Source organism: Jatropha curcas, chromosome 3 (genome assembly GCF_041381405.1).
Source record: "Jatropha curcas cultivar XTBG-Jc1 chromosome 3, XTBG_Jcur_1.0, whole genome shotgun sequence".
In the NCBI taxonomy this organism is placed as follows: Eukaryota; Viridiplantae; Streptophyta; class Magnoliopsida; order Malpighiales; family Euphorbiaceae; genus Jatropha; species Jatropha curcas.
Genome location: NC_143153.1, coordinates 4,827,635 through 4,853,647, shown reverse-complemented (window position 1 = coordinate 4,853,647; position 26,013 = coordinate 4,827,635). Strand labels below are relative to the sequence as shown.

At 31.1% G+C, this 26,013-nt stretch overlaps 4 protein-coding genes across 6 annotated transcripts; 3 read left to right on the top strand and 1 right to left on the bottom strand.

Moving 5' to 3' along the window:
• LOC105643638 (Cytochrome b561/ferric reductase transmembrane with DOMON related domain-containing protein) lies at positions 1–4,386 on the top strand. The gene is made up of 4 exons (XM_012228825.4): positions 1–297; positions 403–802; positions 1,750–2,033; positions 4,020–4,386. The coding sequence occupies exons 1-4, from the start codon at positions 118–120 to the stop codon at positions 4,248–4,250; spliced, it is 1,095 nt and encodes a 364-aa protein (XP_012084215.1). The 5' UTR covers positions 1–117; the 3' UTR covers positions 4,251–4,386.
• A 7,463-nt stretch (positions 4,387–11,849) lies between these two features.
• LOC105644712 (uncharacterized) lies at positions 11,850–14,859 on the top strand. Its single transcript, XM_012230160.3, has 4 exons — positions 11,850–12,428; positions 13,932–14,064; positions 14,137–14,221; positions 14,356–14,859. The coding sequence occupies exons 1-4, from the start codon at positions 11,887–11,889 to the stop codon at positions 14,724–14,726; spliced, it is 1,131 nt and encodes a 376-aa protein (XP_012085550.2). The 5' UTR covers positions 11,850–11,886; the 3' UTR covers positions 14,727–14,859.
• A 2,139-nt stretch (positions 14,860–16,998) lies between these two features.
• On the top strand, positions 16,999–19,576 carry LOC105643658 (fanconi anemia group D2 protein). Its single transcript, XM_012228853.4, has 3 exons — positions 16,999–17,247; positions 17,342–17,422; positions 19,208–19,576. Exons 1-3 carry the CDS (start codon positions 17,134–17,136, stop codon positions 19,217–19,219), a joined length of 207 nt encoding a protein of 68 aa, XP_012084243.1. The 5' UTR covers positions 16,999–17,133; the 3' UTR covers positions 19,220–19,576.
• Positions 19,529–25,535, bottom strand: LOC105643645 (histone H2A deubiquitinase (DUF3755)). Of its 3 annotated transcripts, none has more exons than XM_089719126.1 (7): positions 25,124–25,534; positions 24,746–24,845; positions 23,042–23,104; positions 22,238–22,352; positions 21,169–21,251; positions 20,269–20,330; positions 19,529–19,979 (listed from the first exon to the last, which is right to left on the bottom strand). In XM_089719126.1, exons 1-7 carry the CDS (start codon positions 25,372–25,374, stop codon positions 19,859–19,861), a joined length of 795 nt encoding a protein of 264 aa, XP_089575252.1. In that variant the 5' UTR covers positions 25,375–25,534; the 3' UTR covers positions 19,529–19,858. The 3 variants fall into 3 exon arrangements, with proteins under 3 accessions (XP_089575252.1, XP_089575253.1, XP_089575254.1); XM_089719127.1 differs by having other exon boundaries at positions 19,529–19,970; positions 25,124–25,532; XM_089719128.1 differs by lacking the exons at positions 19,529–19,979; positions 20,269–20,330 and adding an exon at positions 20,341–20,696 and having other exon boundaries at positions 25,124–25,535.
• Positions 25,536–26,013: the final 478 nt, after the last annotated feature.

Sequence of the window (26,013 nt, the reverse complement as noted above, 5' to 3'; positions counted from 1 at the left end):
AAGACCATTTCAAGTTCAACTGCTTCATTATAATTAATTTCCTTTTGGATGATCACCAAATACTCTCCCACTTTAACAGCACTACACCAAAACTAAACAAACAAAAATTGCAGAACTATGAAGATATCTTCCATTGTTTTTTCCATCTTCTTCACCGCCATCTCTTGCTTATCAATTCTTGCGAATTCGCAGACCGATTCTTGCAATTCCAATCTGAATTTGAACAGGCAACTTCCGTTCGATGTTACTTCTCTTCACTGTGCTTCTGTATGGAATACTCAAAATTTCATACTTCGAGTAAGTTCAGTTTGTTTCTTTCTTTTTCTTCTCTACCAATTCAAAATCACTTTGGACAAGTACTAGTAAGTGAATAATCCTGATCGCTGTTTGTTTTAATTACAGTATGTGCAAACATCTCCAGGTTTATGGAGCTTCGTCCTTTCTGCACCCGACACAAGTTCTTTCGTAGCAATGGGATTTTCAGTGGACGGTCTAATGGTAGGATCCAGCGCAGTTGTGGGTTGGATATCGGATACGGATGGATCCGCAAATATAAAACAGTACTTCTTAGGAGGACAAAATCCAACTCGAGTACAACCTGACAGTGGAAATCTAAATATTACATATTCCATGCTTATATCTCAATCATCGCGTCTGTACTTAGCTTTTCAGTTAAGCACCGATCAGCCATCTTCTCGGCTAATTTACTCTGTCGGACCTGTCGGTATATTACCGTCGGCACCGAGTTATCGGTTGACCGAACACCGTGACAAGGTGCCTACTGTTTTAAATTATAATACAGGTAAGAGACGACTATTCGTTTAATCTTTTGATTATTTATTTAATGGAGAATCTTAGTTTTTAGATTGGTATAACTTTTTGTTGCTGACTATGGCGAAAGCATAAAATATTAATTTAATTTTTATTTTATATAGTGATTTTTCCAAAACGCGTTGCTTGTTAGCACGCATAAATGTTGTAGAAATGATTCTATCTTTTGTTTTTTAAATTTAAAATTTCCCCTCTATTTATACATGCAACTAGCATTAATAAAAATTAACAGAGCCAACAACAAGCGCACTTTATTGGGAGGATAAAAACATATACGTTTTATGGTATGAGGGGATTAAATCTTTGATTATGCAAAAAAAAAAAAAAAATTAACAGCATGAAATTCCTACCTACTTCTATTGAGGGAACTAATCCATACTAAGATATAAACATATAAGGGTGTAAACAAGTTGAGCTGAGCTCGCACCTATCAGGCTCAAAGTTCGGCTCGAAATTTGATGAGTTTGAAAATTTTAGATTTGAGCTTGATTTTCAATTCAAAAAATTTTAAACTTGAGATTAGATGTTCAAAGAAGTTCAAAATTAAATAATATATGTTATATGTGTATATAAAAGCTCAATAAGGCTCGTTAGGCTTAAATTCAAGTTCAATTTGAGTCGAATTTTATCAAGCCGAGCTCGAACAACTTATAATCCGGCTCGGCTCATATACATTCTATTCAGATAGAGATGATATTCAAATAAAATTCTTACGACATGGACAACATGAGATTTCAACCTTGATCTTACATGTAAAATTTGTCTCCGGATTTAATTCTTTTTCACTTACTAAACCATTATTATTATTAATGATTTTTTTAATCAAACTATATTGAAATTTAAGTATCATAGCATAAACTAAAATTTGAAGCATTATATTTGAATTTTTTCTGACATATTTTAAATACAATGCAACAGGTCAAACAAGCAAGGAGAGTCCACATGGTAAACTAAGAAAGAGCCACGGAATACTGAACATGGTTGGTTGGAGTATTGCAATGATAATAGGAGGAATAGTTGCTCGTTATTGCAAGGAATGGGATCCAATTTGGTTCTATGTGCATATTGGAATTCAAAGTTTGGGATTTACATTAGGCATAGCAGGAGTTATTTGTGGATTTGTCTTAGAAGATCGTCTTAATGCTCATGTTTCTACCCACAAAGGCCTTGGAATATTCGTTCTTGTTCTTGGATCCCTCCAGGTTTGTCAATATTTTTCCTGTCCAGTATTTTGTTTTTCAATTTTTCTTTTAAAAAAATACTTACCTAGACCGGTCCACGTCCCATTTATGCACTAAACTAATCAAAATATAAATTTTTAAAAGTTGTTCCTATCTTATCATTTTCTTTTTCTCGGGTGTAAGGCCAGAAATATACTTGTTTAGACAAAAACTCTTGTTTTAGTTGGGGACTATGACATTATAACTAAACATATTTTAAAAAAAAAATCATGTTTTAATAATACTTACATAATTATACACCTATTAAATAAATAATAAATAATTAGCTGTCAATATTAGTTTCTCGATAATTATTGTATATCACGGGGATACCTACCATCATTCATTAATAATCACCACCATATTTTCTATTTATTTTTCAAATGAATTACTTTTTTGCCCTTTTATTATAATGAAATATATTAGTCAGGACTTCTATTTTATAAATTAGTTTAGTAGTCACTTTAGTCGTGTTCGACGGTGGTATTTAGTGTTTTGAACTAGTTAAAATACTATTTTTCTAAATTACGGTGTTTGTTGTTAACTTGATATACATAGTAGTTTTTCAGAGGTTTACTTAATCTATAGAGTAGCTTTTAGAGGTTTATGAAGTGGTTTTTAAAACGTTATCTCACTTAACGTTTATCGTTTCACTCTTTTTACTAAAATTTTTTTAAAACATTATCTTTATCTTTAATTAATGTAAAATTCTTTTGTAATTACATTACATATTTTATTATCTTTATGTTTGGCTTATTTATATTTGATAGTAAAAGAAAAAAAACATTATTTATATATTTGTATATAAACTCAAACAAATATTAAAAATAAAAAATGTTGATCCCCTAAAATATTAAAAATTTTTCATTTTATTTATAAAATAGTGAACTTTTCAATTTTTGCTCCTTAAAATTTGAAAATTTAGATATAGTGAAATTTTATTTATAATAAATTTAATTGAAAATTCTAGGTGTATATTTCAATGTCCTTTTTTATCATTTTAAATTAATTGCCAATTAAACAACTGTTTTTATCGAACTCTTTCGTTTTCAATCACTATTTAAATAACTAACAGCTAGCCACTAACATCCACCAGCTAAGAGCTACTAAAACAGCTAGTATTACTGAACATACTCTTTATTTTATAACTTCCTCCAACTCTTACATCTACCTCGTAGATTTTTCATTACATAGTTTTACATAGTTTTGAAATATCGATTTCACCCTTTATTATGAATAATTATTTAGTCTTTGTACTATTATATAATATTATATTAATTATATTAATAAGGGTCTACTGTTAAAATTAAATTTTAACGATCCTTATATTTTATGACCTTCTAATTGTATAATTATTTTGTTAATTTACTAATTTTTAAAATTTAAACTTGATAAAAAAGATAAAGAAAGAGAAACATGAGGAAATACCATTCAAAAAGTAATATGTTTAAACATAGAATTAAATATATTAGTTTTTTTTAACTAATTATTTTCAGTTGATTAACGGAAAAAAAAAATACACAAATTAATTATAATGGAAGGGCAATATTGTTGAACGGTAATAAGGACAACCATTAGATTAATTTTATAAAAAGAAACATCTTAAATTAATATAATGTGTTATAAGATAGGGATTAAATATTAATTCACCATCTCTCTCATATTGATACAAATTAAAAAAAAAAAATCCAACTTTTCATGTAGCTTTTAATATTTTAACTTAATTAAAATACTATTTTTATTATTTATAATGTTTGATGGCGTAGTATTATTAGAGTTTGAACATGTGGATTGCGAAAATGTGATTCCCTTTATGAAACACTTACTAAACAATTGACAGCTACTAATTAAGACAACTAACAAGAAATTTTACGGAACATGTCCTAAGAAAAAGTTACTTTGTGCAAAATATAGAAAGAGTGGTTCAAAATTTTTCAGATTATAACTGTGTTACTCATGCATGTACAGTTGATGGCAATTTTGGCTAGACCAGACAAATCATCAAAGGTGAGAAAATATTGGAACTGGTATCACCATAGTGTGGGGAGACTTCTGATGGTATTTGCAATAGCAAATGTGTTTTATGGAATCCATTTAGGTGAAGCAGGAACAAGTTGGAATGCTGGTTATGGAATTGCTCTTGCTATCTTATTTTTAATTTCTGTTATTCTAGAGTTTAGGGTGTGGAAGAGAAAATAATTATTGTTATTATTATTTCTTTTTATTAATTATATTTATCTTTAGTTATGTATTTTTTGAAATGTTGAAAATTTTTAGTATTTCAGACTTCAAGAACAGTTGGAGATGTGGACCAGAAATGTATTTAACTTTATTACTTTGTTTCCTTCTTTGATTTAAATTTTTTACCTTATATATATATATATATATATATATATATATATATATATATATATATATATATATATATATATATATATATATATATAGTATGAGCTAATTATGGACAATGAGCTGTTTTCCAAAATTTTTAAGATTCTTATGGAAAGCATGCATAAGGTGGTTTAAGTATAACAAATTAAATTTCAACCACATCAAGCTTTGTTTAGTTGGGATTTTTCTTTTCTTTTAAGGAAGGAAAATAAATAAGAATGGAAAATATCTAAATAAATGTATTTTATTTTGTTTTGTTTGCGAAAGGGATAAAAATATTGAATTAAGTAATACTTCACTTATTTTAACCTGGCTTCACATGTTTTAAATCTTTTGGATTTGAAGAGAAAATGATAGAGAAAAATGAAAAATTCAGTTGTTTGTAATAAATTATCCAAATACCCAAAAATAAGTAGTATCACTTTTCATTGTTTAATATAAATGAAGATATAATTGTCAAATTCTAATAATAACATTTTCCTTCCTTTAAAATTTTACTCTTTCTAATTGAAGGAAAATAAAATTTTTTTTCCATTCATTTATCCAAACACAAGGGCAAAAAATAACTACAAAAAACAATTAATAATTTTTCTTTATTATTTTTTTCCTCTTTTCTCCAGACAAAGTGTAAAACTTTTAAAAATATGAATAATATATATATATATTTTTTTATAAAATATGAACTCATAAGTCATGGTTGGATTCTAAAATCTTTTAATAAAATTCTCAAGTTTTTAATCACATAAATATTCCCCTTGGGATACAATATTTTCAATTAGTAGTTTAAAAAATCAAAAATTTGAAATCCAATATCCACTTTCATTACGAATTTGTAAAATATTTATATAGGCCAACTGTGTAAATTGGCAGTTGGAACTTTATAATTAAGAACAGTTTAATAGTGCTCTAAATTTTTATTTAACTCATTCAACATTTCAACTTATATTAAATATTTTATTTTGTAAAATCATTCTACTAAATGCTCCAACTAATAAAATTAGACTGATTAAACACTTATTAATAGTTTAAAAAATATATATAAAAATCATTGTTGTAAAAGTTGTACGAATCACACATTAAATCAATATATTACATATAAAAATAAAATCCTAAAAATTATAATTTATAATGTGGAAAAATGTGCAATATTACTAAAATTTATAACTATAAAATGCACAATCAGTAATCATTGAAATTTTAAGGTGTCATTAGATTAAAATTATAAAATTAAGGAGTAAGTTTATATATTTGGCCTAGTAGAGTTAAGTTGATAAATTTTGGTGAATTGTTAAATCAGAAAGCAAATTATAAATCCAATTAATTAAGTTCACCTCTTATAAAATTATGCTAATAGAAGATAGAGTTATTGATAATGACATGCAAACTTCCTCAACAAGGTCACTATGAAAATAATATTGATATCAAGTTAGTATAGTTCCAATGATCTGGCACCAAACAAGCCTTATGCCATTCTATTGTCCCAAACAATGATTTATGAATATATGTTCATCTTAATGACCTTAGTATACCAAATAATTATACACCCCTTTGTAGGGTATCCATAATTTAATTTTTAATTTATGAACACTAGGTTTATTCTATTAAAAGAGTCATTCTTCAAGATCGTTGACATGTCCTTGGTTAGATATCTAATGAAATTACATTTCCTATTTTATCTCTACATCCAACCATTAAGAAGGATGTTCACTTTTCTAAAATGTCACATATATGTAGGCGAAAACAGATGAAGGGGTCAAATTTATACTGATGGGAGAAAAAGTAATAATATAGTTTATAATGTTATAGCAAGTATAGTAAGTAGAATCATACGAAAAGAAAAAGGAAGATAAGAAATAACTATAACGAATGTGTCAGAGGGGTATCACATGATTGATACTATATCTCTGGGGCCAGAACTTCTTATTTTAGAAGATAAATTCATCAAACTTGATCAACCATTAATGAGTAATCATAATATGGATGGATTTAGTCAGGGAGATGTCGTCTCAAAGCATGCCATCCTACATAAAAGGTAGGATGAAATTAATTACAAATCTAAGAAGTTACTATTGAATTGCATTTGATCCATGCATATTCATATAAGTTTATAATATGGTTTATAATTTTACAGCGAGTATAGTAAGTAATATCATACGAAAAGAAAAATGAAGAGAAAAATAACTATAACGAATGTGTCAGAAGGATATCACGTGACTGATATTGTATCTCCGGGGCAAGAACTTCTTATTTCAGAAAGTAAATTCATCAAACTTGATCAACCATTAATGAATAATCATAATATGGGTGGATTTAGTCAGGGAGATGTCGTCTCAAAATATGCCATCCTACATGAAAGGTAGGATGAAATGAATTACAAATCTAAGAAATTACTACTGAATTGCATTTGATCCATGCATATTCATCTAAGTAATAATATGGTTTATAATGTTACAGCAAGTATAGTAAGTAATATCATACGAAAAGAAAAAGTAAGATAAGAAATAATTATAATGAATATGTCAGAGGGATATCACATGATTGATGTTGTATCTCCAGGGCTAGAACTTCTTATTTCAGAAGGTAAATTCATCAAACTTGATGAACCATTAATGAGTAATCATAATATGGGAGGATTTAGTCAGGGAGATGTCATCACAAAGTATGCCATCCTACATGAAAGGTAGGATGAAATGAATTACAAATCTAAGAAATTACTACTGAATTGCATTTGATCCATGCATATTCATCTAAATAATAATATGATTTATAATGTTACAGCAAGTATAGTAAGTAATATCATACTAAAAGAAAAAGTAAGATAAGAAATAACTATAACGAATGTGTCAGAGGGATATCACATGATTGATGTTGTATCTCCAGGGCTAGAACTTCTTATTTCAGAAGGTAAATTTATCAAACTTGATCAACCATTAATGAGTAATCATAATATGGTTGGATTTAGTCAGGGAGATGTCGTCACAAAGTATGCCATCCTACATGAAAGGTAGGATGTAATGAATTACAAATCTAAGAAATTAATATTGAATTGCATTTGATCCATGCATATTCATCTAAGTAATAATATGGTTTACAATGTTACAGCAAGTATAGTAAGTAATATCATACGAAAAGAAAAAGTAAGATAAGAAATAACTATAATGAATGTGTCAGAGGGATATCATGTGATTGATGTTGTATCTCCAGGGCTAGAACTTCTTATTTCAGAAGGTAAATTTATCAAACTTGATCAACCATTAATGAGTAATCATAATATGGTTGGATTTAGTCAGGGAGATATCGTCACAAAGTATGCCCTCCTACATGAAAGGTGGGATGTAATTAATTACAAATCTAAGAAATTAATATTGAATTGCATTTGATCCATGCATATTCATCTAAGTGATAATATGGTTTACAATGTTACAGCAAGTATAGTAAGTAATATCATACTAAAAGAAAAGGGAAGAAAAGAAATAACTATAACGAATGTGTCAGAGATATCACGTGATTGATATTGTGTCTCCGGGGCTAGCACTTCTTATTTCAGAAGGTAAACTCATCAAAGTTGATCAACCATTAATGAGTAATCATAATATGGGTGGATTTAGTCAGGGAATCGTCTCAAAGTATGGCATCCGACATAAAAGGTAGGATGAAATGAATTATAAATCTAAGAAATTACTATTGAATTGCATTTGATCCATGCATATTCATCTAAGTAATAATATGATTTATAATGTTACAACAAGTATAGTAAGTAATATCATACGAAAAGAAAAAGGAAGAGAAGAAATAACTATAACGAATGTGTTAGAGGGATATCACGTGATTGATATTGTATCTCCGGGGCCAGAACTTCTTATTTCAAAAGGTAAACTCATCAAATTTGATCAATCATTAATGAGTAACCATAATATTGGTGGATTTAGTTAGGGAGATGTCATCTCAACGTATGCCATCATACATAAAAGGTAGGATGAAATGAATTTAAAATCTAAGAAATTACTATTGAATTGCATTTGATCCATTCATATTCATCTAAGTTTATAGTATGGTTTATAATGTTACAGCAAGTATAGTAAGTAAAATCATACGAAAAGAAAAAGGAAGATAAGAAATAACTATAACGAATGTGTCAGAGGGATATCACATGATTGATAATGTATCTCTAGGACTAGAACTTCTTATTTCAGAACGTAAATTCATCAAACTTGATCAATCATTAATGAGTAATCATAATATAGGTGGATTTAGTCAGAGAGATATCGTCTCAAAGTATGCCATCCTACATAAAAGGTAGGACAAAATGAATTACAAATCTAAGAAATTACTATTGAATTGCATTTGATCCATGCATATTCATCTAAGTAATAATATGGTTTATAATGTGACAGCAAGTATAGTAAGTAATATCGTATGAAAAAAAAGGTAAGATAAGAAATAACTATAACGAATGTGTCACGGGGATATCACGTGATTAATAATGTATCTCCGAGACTAGAACTTCTGATTTTAGAAGATAAATCCATCAAACTTGATCGATCATTAATGAGTAATTATAATATGGGTGGATTCAATCAGGGATTTGATCCATGCATATTCATCAAGTTGACTAAGTGTCGGACATTTGATGGATCTATTAATAAAACCAAACTTAATATCAATTTGATGTGCATTTTTCATTACAGGATGCCATATGACATAAGTCTTCTCTCAGAAAAGACATTTTAGTAATGTTTTACCTAGCTTACTAGAGGCATGAAGTACATATAGTGATGATATATTGTTGGCCAAGGTATTGGCAACAATTATCCAATGGCAGAGGCTTAGATTGGCCGAGTCATAATCAAAAAGTGGCTCTTAAGCTGGTGTAATTATGTAAAAGAGTTGTACACTAACTAATCACTATAGCTTTTAGCCTAACAATAAGCGTCTGATCCACAGGAACAACGATGAAAAGACAAAATAAAAAGAATAAGGCCACAAGTGAAATGAGAAGAAATGACAATGCACTCCTCATGAAATTTACATTGCTTTTCAAAAAGTTAGGATTTGGAGTAAAGGTGCTATGTCAAACCTAGATTTGTTAAAGTTTTAAGAGGATGTGTATAACCAAAATCAACAATAATGGAGGTTAAATCAAAAATTGGCCGAGTCATAATTGAAAAGTGGCTCTTAGGCTGGTGGGATTATGTAAAAGAGTTGCACATTAACTAATCACTATAGCTTTTAGCCTAACAATAAGCATTTGATCCACCAGGAATGATCATAGAAAGACAAAATAAAAAGAATAAGGCTACAAGTGAAACGAGAAGAGATGATAAGGCACTCTTGTGAAATTTACATAGCTTTTCAAAAGGATTTAGAGTGAGGATGCTATGTCAGCCCTGGATTTGGTAGAGTTTTACGAGGATGTGTATAACTAAAATCAACAATGATTGAGGTTAAATCAAAATCAATAATAAATGGAGCAGTAGTTTGGAGGCATTTAATAGGAAGTCTGGAGGCAGAAGAGGAAGAAGAAGGGGGGAGGGTGTATAAGGAAAGAGTAGTACCAATTAAAAGAGTAGAGGTGAATTGAATAAAAGGTTAGAACTCATAAGATGAAAATGTATGATGTGGGCTTATTTGGGCGTTTGGCCAACTAATGTTAAAAGGTTAATACTAATCAATTAGCTAACTAGTTTGTCCACTTTATATGTGCTTTGTGGATTGAGTATTTAATCGATGTGAGATTTTTAACAAAAAGCACTATATAGCTCATCTAGCTTACAAATGGCAAACTTTGGCATAAGAATGAGCCTATTTAAAGTGGACGTGATTGATCAAAGTGACGTTGATTCCGCAATGAGTGGGACCCACTAATGGTAATGTCATTGCTTTACTAACGGATTCAGATATCAATATCACAATTGATATGAAAAAAATAACCTTGGCTATCGATTGATAAAATTTTAAAAATTAGCCAAAATTGACAAAAAAAAAAAAAGTAAAAATTTGGTTAGTATTTTAAGGATCCATTTGATTTAACTATTTATATTAGTTGATAATTGATAATTGATAGCGGATAGCAATTAATTGATGAATGATGGTATTAGTAAAATTTTGATAGCAGTTATTATTAAAATGTAAAATAACCTAAAGATATCATTTTTTTTTCTACATATTATGATTACATATTTAGAATTTTTAAGGTAATAATTTTTTATTTTAAATGTCTGATATAAATAAAAAATGTTAATAAAAATTTGAAAATAATATTTGGTAAAAAATAATTATTATTTTTAAATAGTTATAAATAAAATGTCCATAAAAAATATTAATTGGATTCAACAATTATTTTTATGAGGTTAATAAAATAAAATAATAATATAAATACAAATCAATTACCAAATAATGTGAAAATAAAATACTTCAAAATTAACTGATGGAGTCAACAACTAATTGAGCTTCTATGAGCTATCAATTACTTATGGAAAAGCTCACCTCATATCTACAACTTAATTATTGGATACTAATCAACTATCAGCTGTATGAATGAATTAATTGAATCAAATGTTTTCTAAATATGGTTAGCGGAAAAATTAAATATATTACTTTACTTGCATTGCTACAAAAAGAAAAACCAGCTGGCATATGAGAAATAAATCTCTTGTAAAAATTGAGTTTTTTTCAATAATAACAACAACAAAAACAATAATAATAATAATAATAATATATACCCCTGTGAGTTATTTACATGTGGCCTTTGCGTTAATATTTACCCATTTCTCGGTTTTTTAGTAATTATGTGTTATTGTTTATCTCTTTTTCTTATTTGACAGATGAATTTTACGCTATATAATCTGTGTGTTTGGCCTAAAAATTTATATCAACTTCACCATCTTCATTGCTTCTGTATGTAGGAATATGATTCTTCCTTCCTTTCTTTCTTTCTTTCTAGCTTTTTCATACTTTTTAAAATTAAATGTAACTACATACACATTATATATATTTTTCCTCAATTAATTTTTCTGTTGTTCTTCCTTTCTTTTTTTTTTTTCTTTTTCTTATTTGAAAATTATGATTCCATCTTCATTAATTTGCATATATAATAATTAAATTATTATTGTTATTATTTGGAAAACACAGATGCAACTAAGTCATGCCAGAAATATATATTGTCATAGTATTTAACTATTTCATTATATGTTTTATGTCTAAAGGTAATAACAGTTTGATAATTGTTCGTAATTATCTATCTTTCCTTTTATAAATTCTGCTTGAGCTAAACTATTGTTTTGGCATTCTTTATTATGTTTCTTTACTTGGTATTTATAATTAATTTGCCTCTAATGGAATTTCAACTATATATAATCCCTCATTTTATTTAATTTTATATCTTTAAAATAATAAACCTTTGTGCAGAAAATTTTCAATTCTTCATGTGTGTTTGTAGAAACCTATGATGGAGGAGAAGCAGAAAGCAAGCTACAGAGTAGAAGAAGAAGAAGAAGATGATGATGATGCTGATTCAATTCTTCAACTTTTGATGGATTATGAACCAACATTAAACAACCATGCAGAAAGCAAGCTAATTACTAGTGATGAAATATTTGTGCTTCCAGATCATAAGAATAAAGAATCAGAAGCGTCATCCTCCTCCTCCTCCCATTTTCCATCAAAAGGAAAAAATAATTTAGATATGGATCATGAAATATTGGAGAAGTGTGACGAAGATGATTTCTTTTCCAAATTCTTGAACATAACTGATAATAATAATGATATTAATGTTTCATCTGGTATTGATAATAACCCACCATCATCAAATGTGGTAGAAGTTGATGATGATCATGTGACCTCCATGGCAATTCCACCAGAAACTGTTGTGCAGCCACCACAACTGCCATCAGGCGCCATCACAACTAGGCCAAGAGGAATCAGGAAGGCCATATCTCCTGAAACGCTTGCAGAGCTTTCCATTATTGATCCAAAGAAGGCAAAGAGGTAGATATGCACAATTCTATTTCTAGTGTTACATATAATAGATATAATACTTCTATGGTTTTTCTTAGTTCATCGATAATATTTTAGAATTTCTTGTAGATGTTTCTAAGGTGATATTGAGCAATAGCATTCGGTGGCAATAGCGGTATTTAAAATTAAAAAGAGCGGATTATAAAAAGTTACTCAAATTAAAGTTTGATGAAACGTAAGTAAAATAGTTAACGACTAGTAGGAGTGACCATAGTTTCGGAACTGCCGGTTATTTCAAAACCGATGGTTTTGGTTTCAAATAATGTGGAACTAGAACTGAAACTGAAACTGAGGGTTTCGGTTTCTTAATGGTTCCAAAACCGACAGTTTTGGACAGTTCTCCAACCTGTTTTTCAAGGGGTTTACATAATTTTAAAACAAAAAAAAAAATTAACTTATACAAATACCCTTAACATAACTAAATCTTATACCCCATTTATAGTTGTTAGGAGCGTTATTTTGGAGATTTTAATGAAAAATTTTGAAAAGATAAAAAAAATGTGTTGGAACCGCCAGTTCTAATCAGTTGTTAAAATCTTTGGTTCTGGTCGGTTCATGGTTTTCAAAAACTTAGAATCGGAACTGAACCGCAACTTTCCAGTTACAGTTCCGGTTCCGATTCCAATCAATTTCGAACCATGATTCTGGTTCAAAAAACCGGAATATCGCACCCCTAATGACTAATAGAATAATTAAGAGCTATTAAAATAATTAATTTTACCGGGGTAAAAAAAATTAGCGACATAAATACATATGATTACTTGTCAAGATTGATTGGTTGATTGATCGATGATATGTATATAGTTTATTTACGAGATACCTTTCACCCTTTAGTTACCTTCTCATATAAAATGAGAAGAGCAATCAGATCACAAATGATCGGCAGTTTAGTTATCTACTTTGGCTTTCAACATTTAATTATAACCACTTTTCTAATGTATTCTAATTAGTCATCTTTGAGCATTCTCTAATAAACAAAAGTTAGTAACCTCCACCCTCAAGGGGTGAGCTAAGATGGCAAGGATCCTTTCTCACTTAATAGAGAGTTCAAGATTTGAGTATAGAGTCCCTTTAACTACTAGAGAAGGAGCGCTTCCCCCAGTTTGCAGGACCATCCGGAGTGAATCCGGATTAGTCGGGCTAGTGAACTTGGCGCACCTCCTAGAATTTCTGCTAGCCTATATTTATTTATTATGTTGAAAATACCTATTATTATAAATGGTGAATTTCACTCTTGTAGTCATTATATAGTAATCAGAAGTGTTATAAACAAAAATAAACAAAGAAAATTAAGTATTGGAATGAAAATTTTGTAATTATTTAGGGTTTTAGATATGAAAATTACTAATAGCTGATATTCTATTTATGTAAAACATATGAACTGCTTTTTTTTTTGTTTTTTTTGGGATAATGTATAACATTTTTATTAAATACAAATGCATACTAATTAAATCAATTTTCCATTTGCTACAGAATAATCACAAACCGAATGTCTGCTGTGAGGGCAAAGGAGAAGAAGAAGCTTTATACATGCATGCTTGAACATAAATTACAAAACTTAAGATCTGAATCAGCTACATTAAACGCTCATTTGTCTTTATTGCAGGTAAATTTACATGTTATATATATCAATCTCGCAATAATAGCTTATAAAAAATTTTATTTTATGTTTAAGCAGACAGAAGGCTTAAGCTTGAATGCTGAAAATGTCAGACTGAGAGAACAGACAGGCATGACTTTGCAACAAATTCACTTACAAGACTGTAAGGATTTTCTTTTCTTAATTTTTATTGTGTACTTATGTTTATGTTTGGCAATTTCTTTTTTTTAAAAAAATATAGATAAATGCAATCATATATATATTCTCTGAAGCAATATTTTTGTGCTATATTAACAGCATTGAATGATGAAATAAGAAATGAGATCCAACATTTGAAAACGTTGACACAAATTACTTCAAACCATGGAATCATGTTGAACAACACTGGAAATAATCATGCACACAACAACCTTGCAATGGATGCACCAACAGGCACAGAACAAGTTGGCCAACTCCAAGTTCAAAATGTAGATCAGCAACTTGAACAATTTCAACAGGGACCAGTACATGTGAATGCTGGGCAACAATCTCCATGGCAAGTTCAATATGATCAGGAGGTGAATCCACAGTATCATCTTCAACAAGAAGAAAATCCACCATATATTGAGGATCCTAACATTACTAATCCTCTGCCTTACCTGCAAGGTGAAGAAGACAATGATCATTAATAGTATCTTTTGGGGATTGGTAGGCCTTTTGAAGCATTTCTAGTATCGTGTTGTTTTGAATAAGTTCTCTAGTCGGAGAAGTAAGTTGAGCTTTGTGTTTGGGATTTTGATACTTTGATTGGAATTTTAATAATTACAGCATTCAGTTTGGTTAATAATTATTATTATTAAATGTTGAATTTCTTCAAATGGGAAGTAGTTTTTTCTATTTATAGATTAATTTTAATAGCAAAACACAAGGTCGAGATTCGATCTGTGAAAAGGACACTTATGGAGTGGGTAAACATAAATCCTGAAACAAGAATAGTCTCGTACTTGAAGGATATAGGAAGACTTATGGTAACAAAAAAATAAAGTTTTGACTTTACGGATTTACTTGTTTCAAAAAAAAAAAAAATATAAATATAAAAGTTTTATTAGCAGATCATCTGAAATAGATGACATCCTTCGATGGGAGTAGATTCTCGTAAAATATACAAACAATAGTTTTAGGCTTTTATCAATAAAATGAACATATGGTCTGATGCTAAAGTGGATTATAAATGGTAATGCGGTTGAATGTGTATTTATATATATTGAATTTTAAAAATTTATTTCTAATTCACTATATTCAGATTCTCTTGTATCTTTTTTTTTTTTTTTCTTTTCTGGATCCATAATTTAACATACAACACTATAAAGCAATAAATGTCCATATTGTCTAACTCAACGTTTAAAAATAAAAGGTATGATTGCTAACGTGTATTTTATTTATTTTACACATCAGTTTAACGTGACAAATAGAAATTATTATTAAAGAGTATTTTTAAAAAAAAAAATTTTCATTTTTCTGATATGACAATTAAATAATACCAAGAAACTTATGCTTGGATTGAATGGTTGGAAGGTCTGAAGACATGCAGGATTTTTTATAGTTGTTTGATGGGTGAAAAAACCTCAAAGCCTTCCATTTTTTAACCCATCATGTTTGGAAGGGTGAAAGTTTTGGTTTTCATATTATCCATATTTTACTTGTTAAAAACATCAAATTGCTGTTTTTACATTTTTCCAATGAAAGTTTTTCTTTTGATTCCCTCCATAATTTAATTTAATAATATCTTTATATATATTAAAAATTCATTATAATAAAAAAAACCCACATATAAATTAAGAATTCATTATAATACTTTTTCTGATATTAAACTTTCCATGTCCAAACTTCCAATTTTGGTAATTTTATTTGTAAATGGATATGGATACCTAAAATTAAAATCAGATATCATGCAATCCTAATCTATGGTTGATTACAGTGTTTGGGGAGGAAGAATTGGAAAGAACAGAAATGAGAGAGACTGAGAATGGTGAGAGAGAAGAACTAATGGATGGGAGAATGTCAAAATTGATATTTTTTGCTAAATATTCAATTTTACAACTCATTTTACATGCTATCTTTTGCAGGCCTGCCACATAATAGCCACGTCAGATACAAGTCAACAAAATTTGCCAAATCAGCAACACAACTAGCTGGTGACGTGGAAAACTTACAGATTAATACCCCAAAATTTCCAAACAATTGCAATTACACTTTATTCATATTTTCTGTATTATAACCCTAATAGTATCGTGGATACCTATAAGCTTAAGCTCAAACTTGATCTAAATGGTAGATAATAAATTTAATATATAAAGACGTCCCAAACACATTTAATTAGTATCTAAATTTGCTTTAAATGAGTTATTACAATTTTTTTTTCAAATTTTAAATAATTATTGATGATGTATAAAATAATAATATAGACAAAAAAATGAAAATTAGATAAAAACTTTAATGAACTCAAGCTCGGCTCTATAAGAATATACGAGCTTGAGCTCATTTCAAACTTGGAAATATGAGCTCGAGCTCAATTTGTTTAAAAATAGTCAAGCTCAAGCTCGACTTGAACTTGTTTCGATAACCATAAATAAGCCGAGCTCAGGCTCGAAATATATTAATTAAAACGACGTTGTTTAATGTAGATTTTAATTTATTTTAGCTTATTGAACTAGTTCATAACCTAGACTCGACTTGATAAGACTAACTCGTGAACTAGCTTGAGAGCTTCGCTCGATAAACTCTTGAGCTGATGATCCAAGCTCGATCGGCTCATTTATTAAACAAGCTCAATAGCTCGACTCGAACTCAGCTTGATAATTTATCGAACCAACTCAAGTGAGCTTTTACAGAATCGAGTCTCGAGCAACGTGCCTAGTTTACGGTACAAGCAATCAGTGACATTACGCACTATTGTGCACGCAAAAATTTTCTTCCCGCATTTTGAAAGAAAAGTTCACTCGTTGTTCAGAAACCAAAAAAATAAGGGAAGGCGTCGCTGGTCGCTCTCTCTCTCTCTCTCTCTCTCTCTCTCTCTATCTCTGGTGGAAATCAGAAATGATTCGTACTCGGTTGCTTTGGTTCACAGTAGGTTTCTCTGTAACATCAGCTGCAATTGGCCAGTTCGTTTGGCGAGACCTTTTGTCTGAGCGGCATGCCCTTACTTCTCGAGTAAGACGATTCTTCTTCTCCGATTTATTAATTTCTACTACCGTTTCCTTTCTCTTTCTCTCTGTCTCAACTAATTGGCTTCCCCTTTTAATAGACTAAGCAGACATTCGATGCCCTTGAAGCTAGAGTCTTGAATCTCGAGTCTATCTCTCACCATAACTCGAATCCTGCCCAGGTCGATTTCTCTGTATTTCAACTTGTTTTCTCTCCGGTTTTTAAAAATTTGAAAAATTGGAGAAGATTTTGACATAATTTGGTATTTTTGTAGTCTTATAACTTTGTTATGTTCATATATTTTTGTTTGTATGCTGGAGTCGGGAATTGGGGTAACATGTAGGATTTTAGTTATTTGAAGATGGTTTTGAGCTAGAGAAGGGAAAGTTTTAGCAGAAAAGCAATTACAAGGCAGTAATCCCGATTTCTGATCTAATTAGATAAAATGAGTTGCTTTTTCAGTGGAATGGTCCTCAGAATGGAGAAATCAATCCTCTTTGTCAGTGACAAAGTTACCAACAGCTTAATGGGAACGGGTTAAGAGTGTATACTATAAATAAGAATTGGTTTTAGTTAAGAGTGTTGACGATGTTACTTGTGCAAGTATGACAAGTAATACTTCAATTAAAGGTTGATGTTTTGAGACTCTTCCAGCCAGTTTGAGTTTCCTTTTGCAGTGATAGTTTTCCTAGACATGGTTTTGTTTTGCATTCCCAATAATCCCATGCATCTAATTGTGATATATGCATATGTGGGAACACTTAAACTGGGATAACTAGAAAGAGGTGGGGGTGCAATCGAAGGAACCACATTAATCCCCAAGTTGCCAACTGGTCAAACTTGGGTACCATGTCCGTTAACAAGTTTTGGTCACCTCAGTTAGAATTCATATAAAAGGATCAGGATATGTTGAGTGGTATGACAATTCACTTGATATTTATGACAGCGTTTTATCTCACTTAGTAGAAAGTTAAAGTTGCTTTGGGTTGTGGGAAGGCTCAACTCAGCTCAAGCATGCAACATTTGTTACCTGTTACCATTTGCAATAACTATACCTATCATATGCATACAATGCATATAAATACAATTTATATTTCTTAGCATTTTCCTTTTTTAGAATCTGTTCTATGTGGTGTCAATCCCAGTCAACAATTATATAATATAGTTATCCTAATTAACATTGATCAAGTAACAATAAGTTGACTATTTGAGGTTGAAAACTAGCAGAGGCTATGATTGAAAGTGAATTATTGGTCAGGTCTAGTTTATGAGTCAATACTCTGATTAAGTGAGTGGATTTCCACATGTTGCTGGTGCCAGAAAAAGCTATGAAAGTTCTTCATTTGAATGCAAAAAATTGAAAAATTATCTGGATTTCAAATACTATGAAGTTTATATCTTTTTGGTGATTAAATTGTACGAATGAGCAAGTGGACAAAAACACTTATTTCTTAAATATTACTTCCTCGCAATGTCATCAAGTACTTCAATTCGATACCAGTTTAAATTTTTGCCTCTGTTTCTCTCTTTTGTCTTAGTTCCAATAAACAGAGAATTGTAAAATAGTGATATATACTTTAAAAAGGTCAAGATGATGTATTCATGTGTGCATCAAGAAAGAGTTTGGAAGGGTGTAGTGTCGGTTGTTTGTTTATTTATTCTCGTTCTGGTAACCTGAGGGAGGAATATTAAGTTTGAACCCGAAATTTCCTCTTGCATTATAAAACAGAAACTTCACTGAGTTCCCATTTTTTGTTGCGATTGGGATGCTTTTGGCATATTACTTTTTCCAATGTTAAGGCTTATGGAAATGCGGATTCTGAAAAAAGCTAGGTCTGGAGTTTTAGGTGGCTAAAAAATTTTTCAAAATATGTGAAACAATTAGGAATTCTTCAATTATGTGATGATTTTGCACATCAATTTTGAACAACGTGTTTACTGATTTTCATTTTACTCTCTTTGGCAGATTGATGGTTAGATCATACGTGGATCTGAAATGGGTTGCGACACCTAATGGATTGCTTTGCTGATAAGAGGCATTTGAGTTTTTATCAAAAAATTGGGGGCAATGTTTATGATTATGACATATCCTCATTGCAATCAACTTTGAAATTCTGAAAGCCCCTTCTTTAGTTTCCTTTTTTAATGCATTGGAGAAAAACATGTAGTTCTATTGATTTTACTTCTTCAAGGGGCATATGTAGCCCCAAAGTGTGACTGCAGCTTGATCCAAATTCAGCTTCATTCTCTTAAAACCTGAGATGAAACAAGTTATTGCTCCATTGAATTGCATTTGGAAGTGAATAATCTTATCATTTGTTCTTTGAGTTGTTAATTTTTACAGGAAATTCACCAACTATTTATTATTTTCCTTTGACAAACAAAGCCTACATTTACTACAACTGATTTCCTAAAAATAATACCCCAACCAATACAGATTAAATTGAATGTTAATAAATAACCAACACGCCTCCCTCTCGGATGATTTTTTAAAATGTATTTCCAAATCTACAAAAGAACTCGAATCAAGTGTGTAGCTTATTTGATCAGATTCAGCCGAGAGATCCCAACTTGTTGGCAAAGGTCAGAGACTTGATCAATCAGCAAACACATAATGTCATGATTTCATGTGATGAGATGATGGGGGAAGGATGGAGTTGGCAAGCTCTTCATTCACCTTCACTGGAAGCGGAGGCATCTGCTTCATTATCTCCGGCATGTCATTCAAGCTGCAGAACCTATTCAAATTAGAATCGAGAATTGGATTCTGTGTAATAATATATCAGTTATATTGTTGCTGACTGGCATTGCAGGATAGAACTGCAAATAAGGCAAGGACATACATACATATATTCATATAAACACAATTAAGAAAATAGTTGACCATTGGCGAAACACATTAGTCGGTATGTGTCGGATAATACTGAATGATCAGGATGTAAGTGCGCAATAAATGAAGATACGCCACTAATGAAATGTCTATTAAAAAAATAATCAAAGCATAGAGCATAGAGATGTGTAACATACTCGTTCAAGATAGAGAGGATGTTGTCTCGAGTTTTGCTTAAAAGATTGATGTTATCATGTATCTGCAAGAAACAAAAATGAAAATATGTTGGCATAGCTTAACCATTATGAATCCAGTGTCTTACATAATGATATGACTACTGTTTCTAAACAAGACAGAGAAATCAAAAGTCCATATGGCAAATTGGCAAAAATCAATATTAGTAAATAATGGTGATTAGCTACATCAACAATAAATTGGCTGTAGAAAGTCCAAACACCAATGTTTAATTGATCAGGCCAACAACAAAACAGGGCTGTCAAAATGACTCCATCCTTAGCTTTTATGACCAGCATCATTTGTTGTATTGCAGATATGAAAATTAGAAGAATTGGGTGCCATAAAAGTTGAAATTTGTTGCATAATTAACAGAATCTGAACACTCGACCTGTAGTGAAATACAAACAACTTCGACATGAATAGAAACGAAATCCTCCCAAAATTCAATGGAACAATTGTCAAAAAAAAAAAAGGTTTTGAAAAAAATATTTTGAATAGATTTAAACCCAGGCAACCCAGGCAGGAAAAAATATTTCTATGAAATGCTTCATTGTCATGTTAACAAAGATCATATAAATATTTGTGCCCCTCAGTAGAAAAACTCTGGTTGTATAGTGCATAAGCAAGAAAAATATCAAAAATAAATAAATAAACAAAACAAGAAACAGAGAAAAGGGTTTTTTTTTTTTTGTTTTTTTTTTGTGTGTGTGTGGGGGGGGGGGGGGGGGGGGGGGGACATAACAGCTTAATAGGTGTTGCATGGACAAATGGACATAAAACATCACAAATCTGGTGATATCATAATTCATTAGCATCAACTCAGTATCAAAACACACACACACACATATACATATTTTCACCTGAAATGATGCAAAATTTGCTGAAATTTGACTCAAAATTTGAGCATTTTGCTCCAGAAGCTCTCCAGTTGCACCGCCAATGGCTGTAAATAGCACATCAGATGTAAGTATACAAGCAGTAATGATTGTAAAAAAGAAAAAACGATATGTTAGTTTAACTTGATGTGCCAAATCAATAGCGCGCATATATCACCATCAAGTATGCTTCAGTGAAGTTAATGATTATTTAAATAAAAAAAAAAAAAAAAAGCATACTCAATGGCACAAATTTATTATTTTGTAATACTCCAATGACCTGTTTAAAAACAAAAATCATACAAGCATAGTAGAAAACCTGCTGAGAATTCCACAACATTATCAACCATTAGTAAAGTTAATAAGATTGCTGTTGAAACCAATCCTCAAATTATCTCATTGGAAAGTACATGGTTCATTGTCTTTAACGAGTCCTGTAGATAGTTGCAACAGAATAACATACCACCAGGTAATACTTTGGCTTGAAGGATCTCCAACAACATAATACCAACACATCGCAAGAAGATTGCAAGAGTAATCATTATAGTTTTCCCAAACTTCTTGACATTTCAGAGAATCTGCTTTGTGATTATTCAAAAGATTTGAACTTGAATAGTATCATTCAGCTTAGAAAGTTCTATGTAGCAGTTCTATAAAACCACTGAGCAAAATAGATATGAGAGGAAAGGGCTTCCAAAATGACCACTTAAACTAAATGAAGATGCAGGTAACATTGTGTGGTTAGTGAAGCAGGAACTCACAGTTAGCAAGGTCAGGAAATATCTATCAACAAATTAGTTTCCACGTTTCCAAGCGTGAACTTCTGCGATTTTAAGAATATCATGTTCCTCACTGTCGAAGATCATATTCCATAATTTACTTCCCGAAGACATATGATACCAAACATAGTTAACAATGAGCTGGCCTAATTGGTACTGCCACTATGGGAAGAGTCCATTGCAAATTTGCAATCAAATTCAAGAACAGTAACATCAGTTCACATAGTCGTCTACTTTCCTCTCCATGTGTTGCTAATTATAGGATATAAACGAACCTTTGAAAGAAATGCCATCATCACTATCCATAGGAAGCATCGGTGGAGCATATGTAGGACCATTGGGGCGAGTCAAATGAGATGATGACTTCGCTGAAGAATCGGCAGCTTTTTCCTGGGACATTGATGTGCATATCTACTTAAACTTTTGCAAGATATACATAAAAAAAGAACGTAGAATAAATAAATAATTGGTCAAATGATGTATTTTAATTGTAGGTGCTAGCATAGGGTGGAAGACAACCAGAAGCTTTCCTTAAAAAGAGATGCCAACTTGCACATCACCACCCCAAGCCAAAGAAATTAGATTGAAATCTTTTCGACAAGTAGAAGTGGACACTTTTAGACCAACTGAACATAGCATCTTTTAATGAATATTATACCAAATATCACATAATTCTATATCGAACCATTGTCCATTCCAGAGATGCCAAGGGTCAACACTTTCCGCAACAGTCAAGCTGTATGATATCCATAATTTTACGGTAACCATTTTCAGGAGTATTTTACTTCTAGACAAACGATAGGCATATAATGGACCAGTATACCTTCAAACCACTTACGGCTACATCCATTATACCAAGGACATATTAAAGTAACTATATTAATATCTTTTTTATTCTTGACTTTTAGAAAAATGTTAAAAAAGATCACGTGACTAAGGCATTGCAAAAGTTAACAGCTATACTTGTGTTAAAATTTTGAAATATTTTGCACGCAAACATGACTGTCAATTTATGTATCCATGTCAGATTGCCTAAGCTAATTACATAATCAAGAAACTAGTTTATGCATAGATCATACCTTTCTGTCCTTATTTTTCCTAGCAGAATGATCCTCCTTCCTTCGCTTACCATTTTCTTTTTTCTGAAGATAGAAATATAGCAAGTTAGAACATTTAATATATGTAACATAATTGAGTAAGCATGGATGCTAAACATATATGCATCCTCCAGTACATTGCTCAACCGTATATTTGATGGAAATGGTATATTATTATACATGCAGTTTGCAGTTACTCCATTTTAAATAGCTTAAATATTGCTTTACTACAATCAACATTAGAAAAGAGAAGTAACAGAAATTAACGAAAAAGGAACAGTAATTAGAAAGACCTTCAAGAAAAAGGTTCCAGAACAAACATTTTACTAGTAAGGGGAAACATTAATCAAGCATGTCAAATTCACCAAATATCCCTTCATAAACATCACATTGCTTGGTCAAGAATCAGGATAATAACCTGCCAATGGTATTAGACATCAGTTTATCCTTTTCCAATAAGTAATCTATTATTACCAATAATGCCGAATTTCTGGGGAGTGGGACTCTCAACAAGTTGCACTTTCATTCGATATTTTGAAGAAAGCAACAATTTTGCAGCGTGGTTAAATGCTATACCTTGGATCATAACATCTTGCATCTCAGTAGACTGTTTGAAATTTCAATCTAAACAGGATTTTATGAATTGAGTGTTGATATGGATGTTGATCATCAGATTGAAATAGAATGGGTAAAGTAGCACAATGCTTCTGGAGTACCAACAAAGCTTAAGGGCAAGTTTTTATCCAACTGCAATTCGACAAGCTATGATGTATGACAATGATTATTGGGAAGTAAAGGAAAATCTCACACAAAGGATGAATTTCTTAAAAATTGAGGATCTTAAGATGGATTTGTGGCTAGACGAGGTTAGATAGAATTCAAAATGAACGTGTTTATAAGAAGGTAGGAGTGGCACTTAAGGGAAAAATAAGAGAAGGAACAAGGAAAGTTAAGGTGTTTTGGCCATAGCCAGAAGCCCCCATAAAGTAGATGAAAATTAGGAATGGGAAAGAAAGACCCAAGATGACATAAGAAGAAGTGATTAAGAAAGATCCAGATATGCTACGTCTTTCTAAAGAACTAACACAAAACTGACTGGGACAGAAGAAAGGAACCCCTAGAGTCCGTCCCAAAGTTTGGGATTAGGCTTTGTTGTTGGTGCTGTGTCTGATTTACAGGTTTTCCTTCATAGGCTGGCATTAAAATCTGTTTAAGCCTTGAAATGGTTATTCTCAGAATAGTCTTTCTTACTCTTTTGCGGCAAAACATCAAACCTACACAAATATGTTAATTTCAGAATGTTTGTTCTTTCATATTGCACTTGCAAGCAAGCTCTCATGCAAATACTTCCTCTGCTGTCAATCCAAGAATCTGAATCCAATCTAACAAAATGGGGAGAAAACTCACTCGCTAACTGAACCAATCCTCGGTCTATCCTAGCATGTTGCATGAAATATACATCTACATATCATAGTATCTTTCTAAGAACAACTCCAATAAAGATTAGCCATAAATTTCACAAGGAGCACTTTTATAACAGAATTCGCTAGATGTTGACTTACAGATTTGCATTTTATATTTTCCCTTCTGACTGTCAAGTTTAGTTTTTCAATTACAAAACTTATCTTTCAATATAAGTTGAAATGAACAACCACAGAAATAAGCCACTAGAATACGGGCACTTACAGTCATCCATCTACAACGCAGTGCCACATCCCGGACTGTTTTGTCCTTCAATTGCAGAGCAATCTTTGCATAACGTTGAACGATTGATTCTGAGGCAAATCTGCAAAAAAATAATTACCAAATTAGGTCATAACCCTTATCCATCAACACGCAGTTCGTTATTTGCAAGAGAAGAAGCCGACAAGAAAATTTTAATAACAAAATGCTTTTATACACGAGAAAATCTCAAATTGCCGTTGCTTAATATAAATAATTAATAATAAAAAAATTGAAAAATAACATTTAGGGTATAAAAAGACATTAATCCAGATGAATTTAACATGAAATCACTCATTTCTGCAACTAAACAAGATCGGGAAGAGATAGAGACAGACTTACTTGGTGAGCAATTCCTCAAGAAGCGACTGCTCATCGGCGGTCCATTCAACGGAAATACCAGGACAGTGTCGCAAGGCAGCCTCCGTCTGCGAATTATCAGCTGGCACCAAAGAACCAGAATTATTAGCACCCCCGTTCTTGGTCGAATTTACAGAAGCACCATTCGCTGGTGAGGCCGCCGTAGAAGATGGAACTTTTTGAGCTGAAGCACCTTCTTGATTATTCCCTGAAGGATTCGCGCTGGCAGCCATAGACAAGAAGAAACCAAAGCAAACCAAAGCGAGAAAACACAGTAACAATTTCCAGTTGCTTGCAATTATATGTATACGTGATTGAATTGTGCTCGTTGATGTATATATCTATGAACCGGAATAGCATAAAGGACAAAATTAGCAAGGAAATGATGAAGGCGAAAAGTGGCTGCTATATTAGTACGTCTAACTTTGTTTTATTTTATTTATTTATTTTTATTCAGCAATTATTAGCTTTGTCGTTATAACCTTTGTGCAGGGATATTTTTATGCTGTTCCACTAAATTCCAAAAAAAGTTTCCCTATAGAACTTGGTAGGATTTGGATACCAATGTAAATTCAGCTTCTTCGTTAAATTTATTTTCTTTTCTTTTTGTTCACCAAACACAAAGTATCAAGTATGTAGGAGGGTCCATTCCAGTCTCCATATTTTCGTTTTTTTACAAATTTTTATATTTTTCATTAAATATATTATTGATTTATATTCGTTTGACGTACATCTTTGATAATACTACAATATATTCTAAATATAAATCCCTAAGAAATCTATTGAAATCACAGTATGAATTATATCTCCTCAAACTCCTCTAACATCCCTGAAAATCCTTCATTAATCCCTATTGACTCGTCTACAAAAAC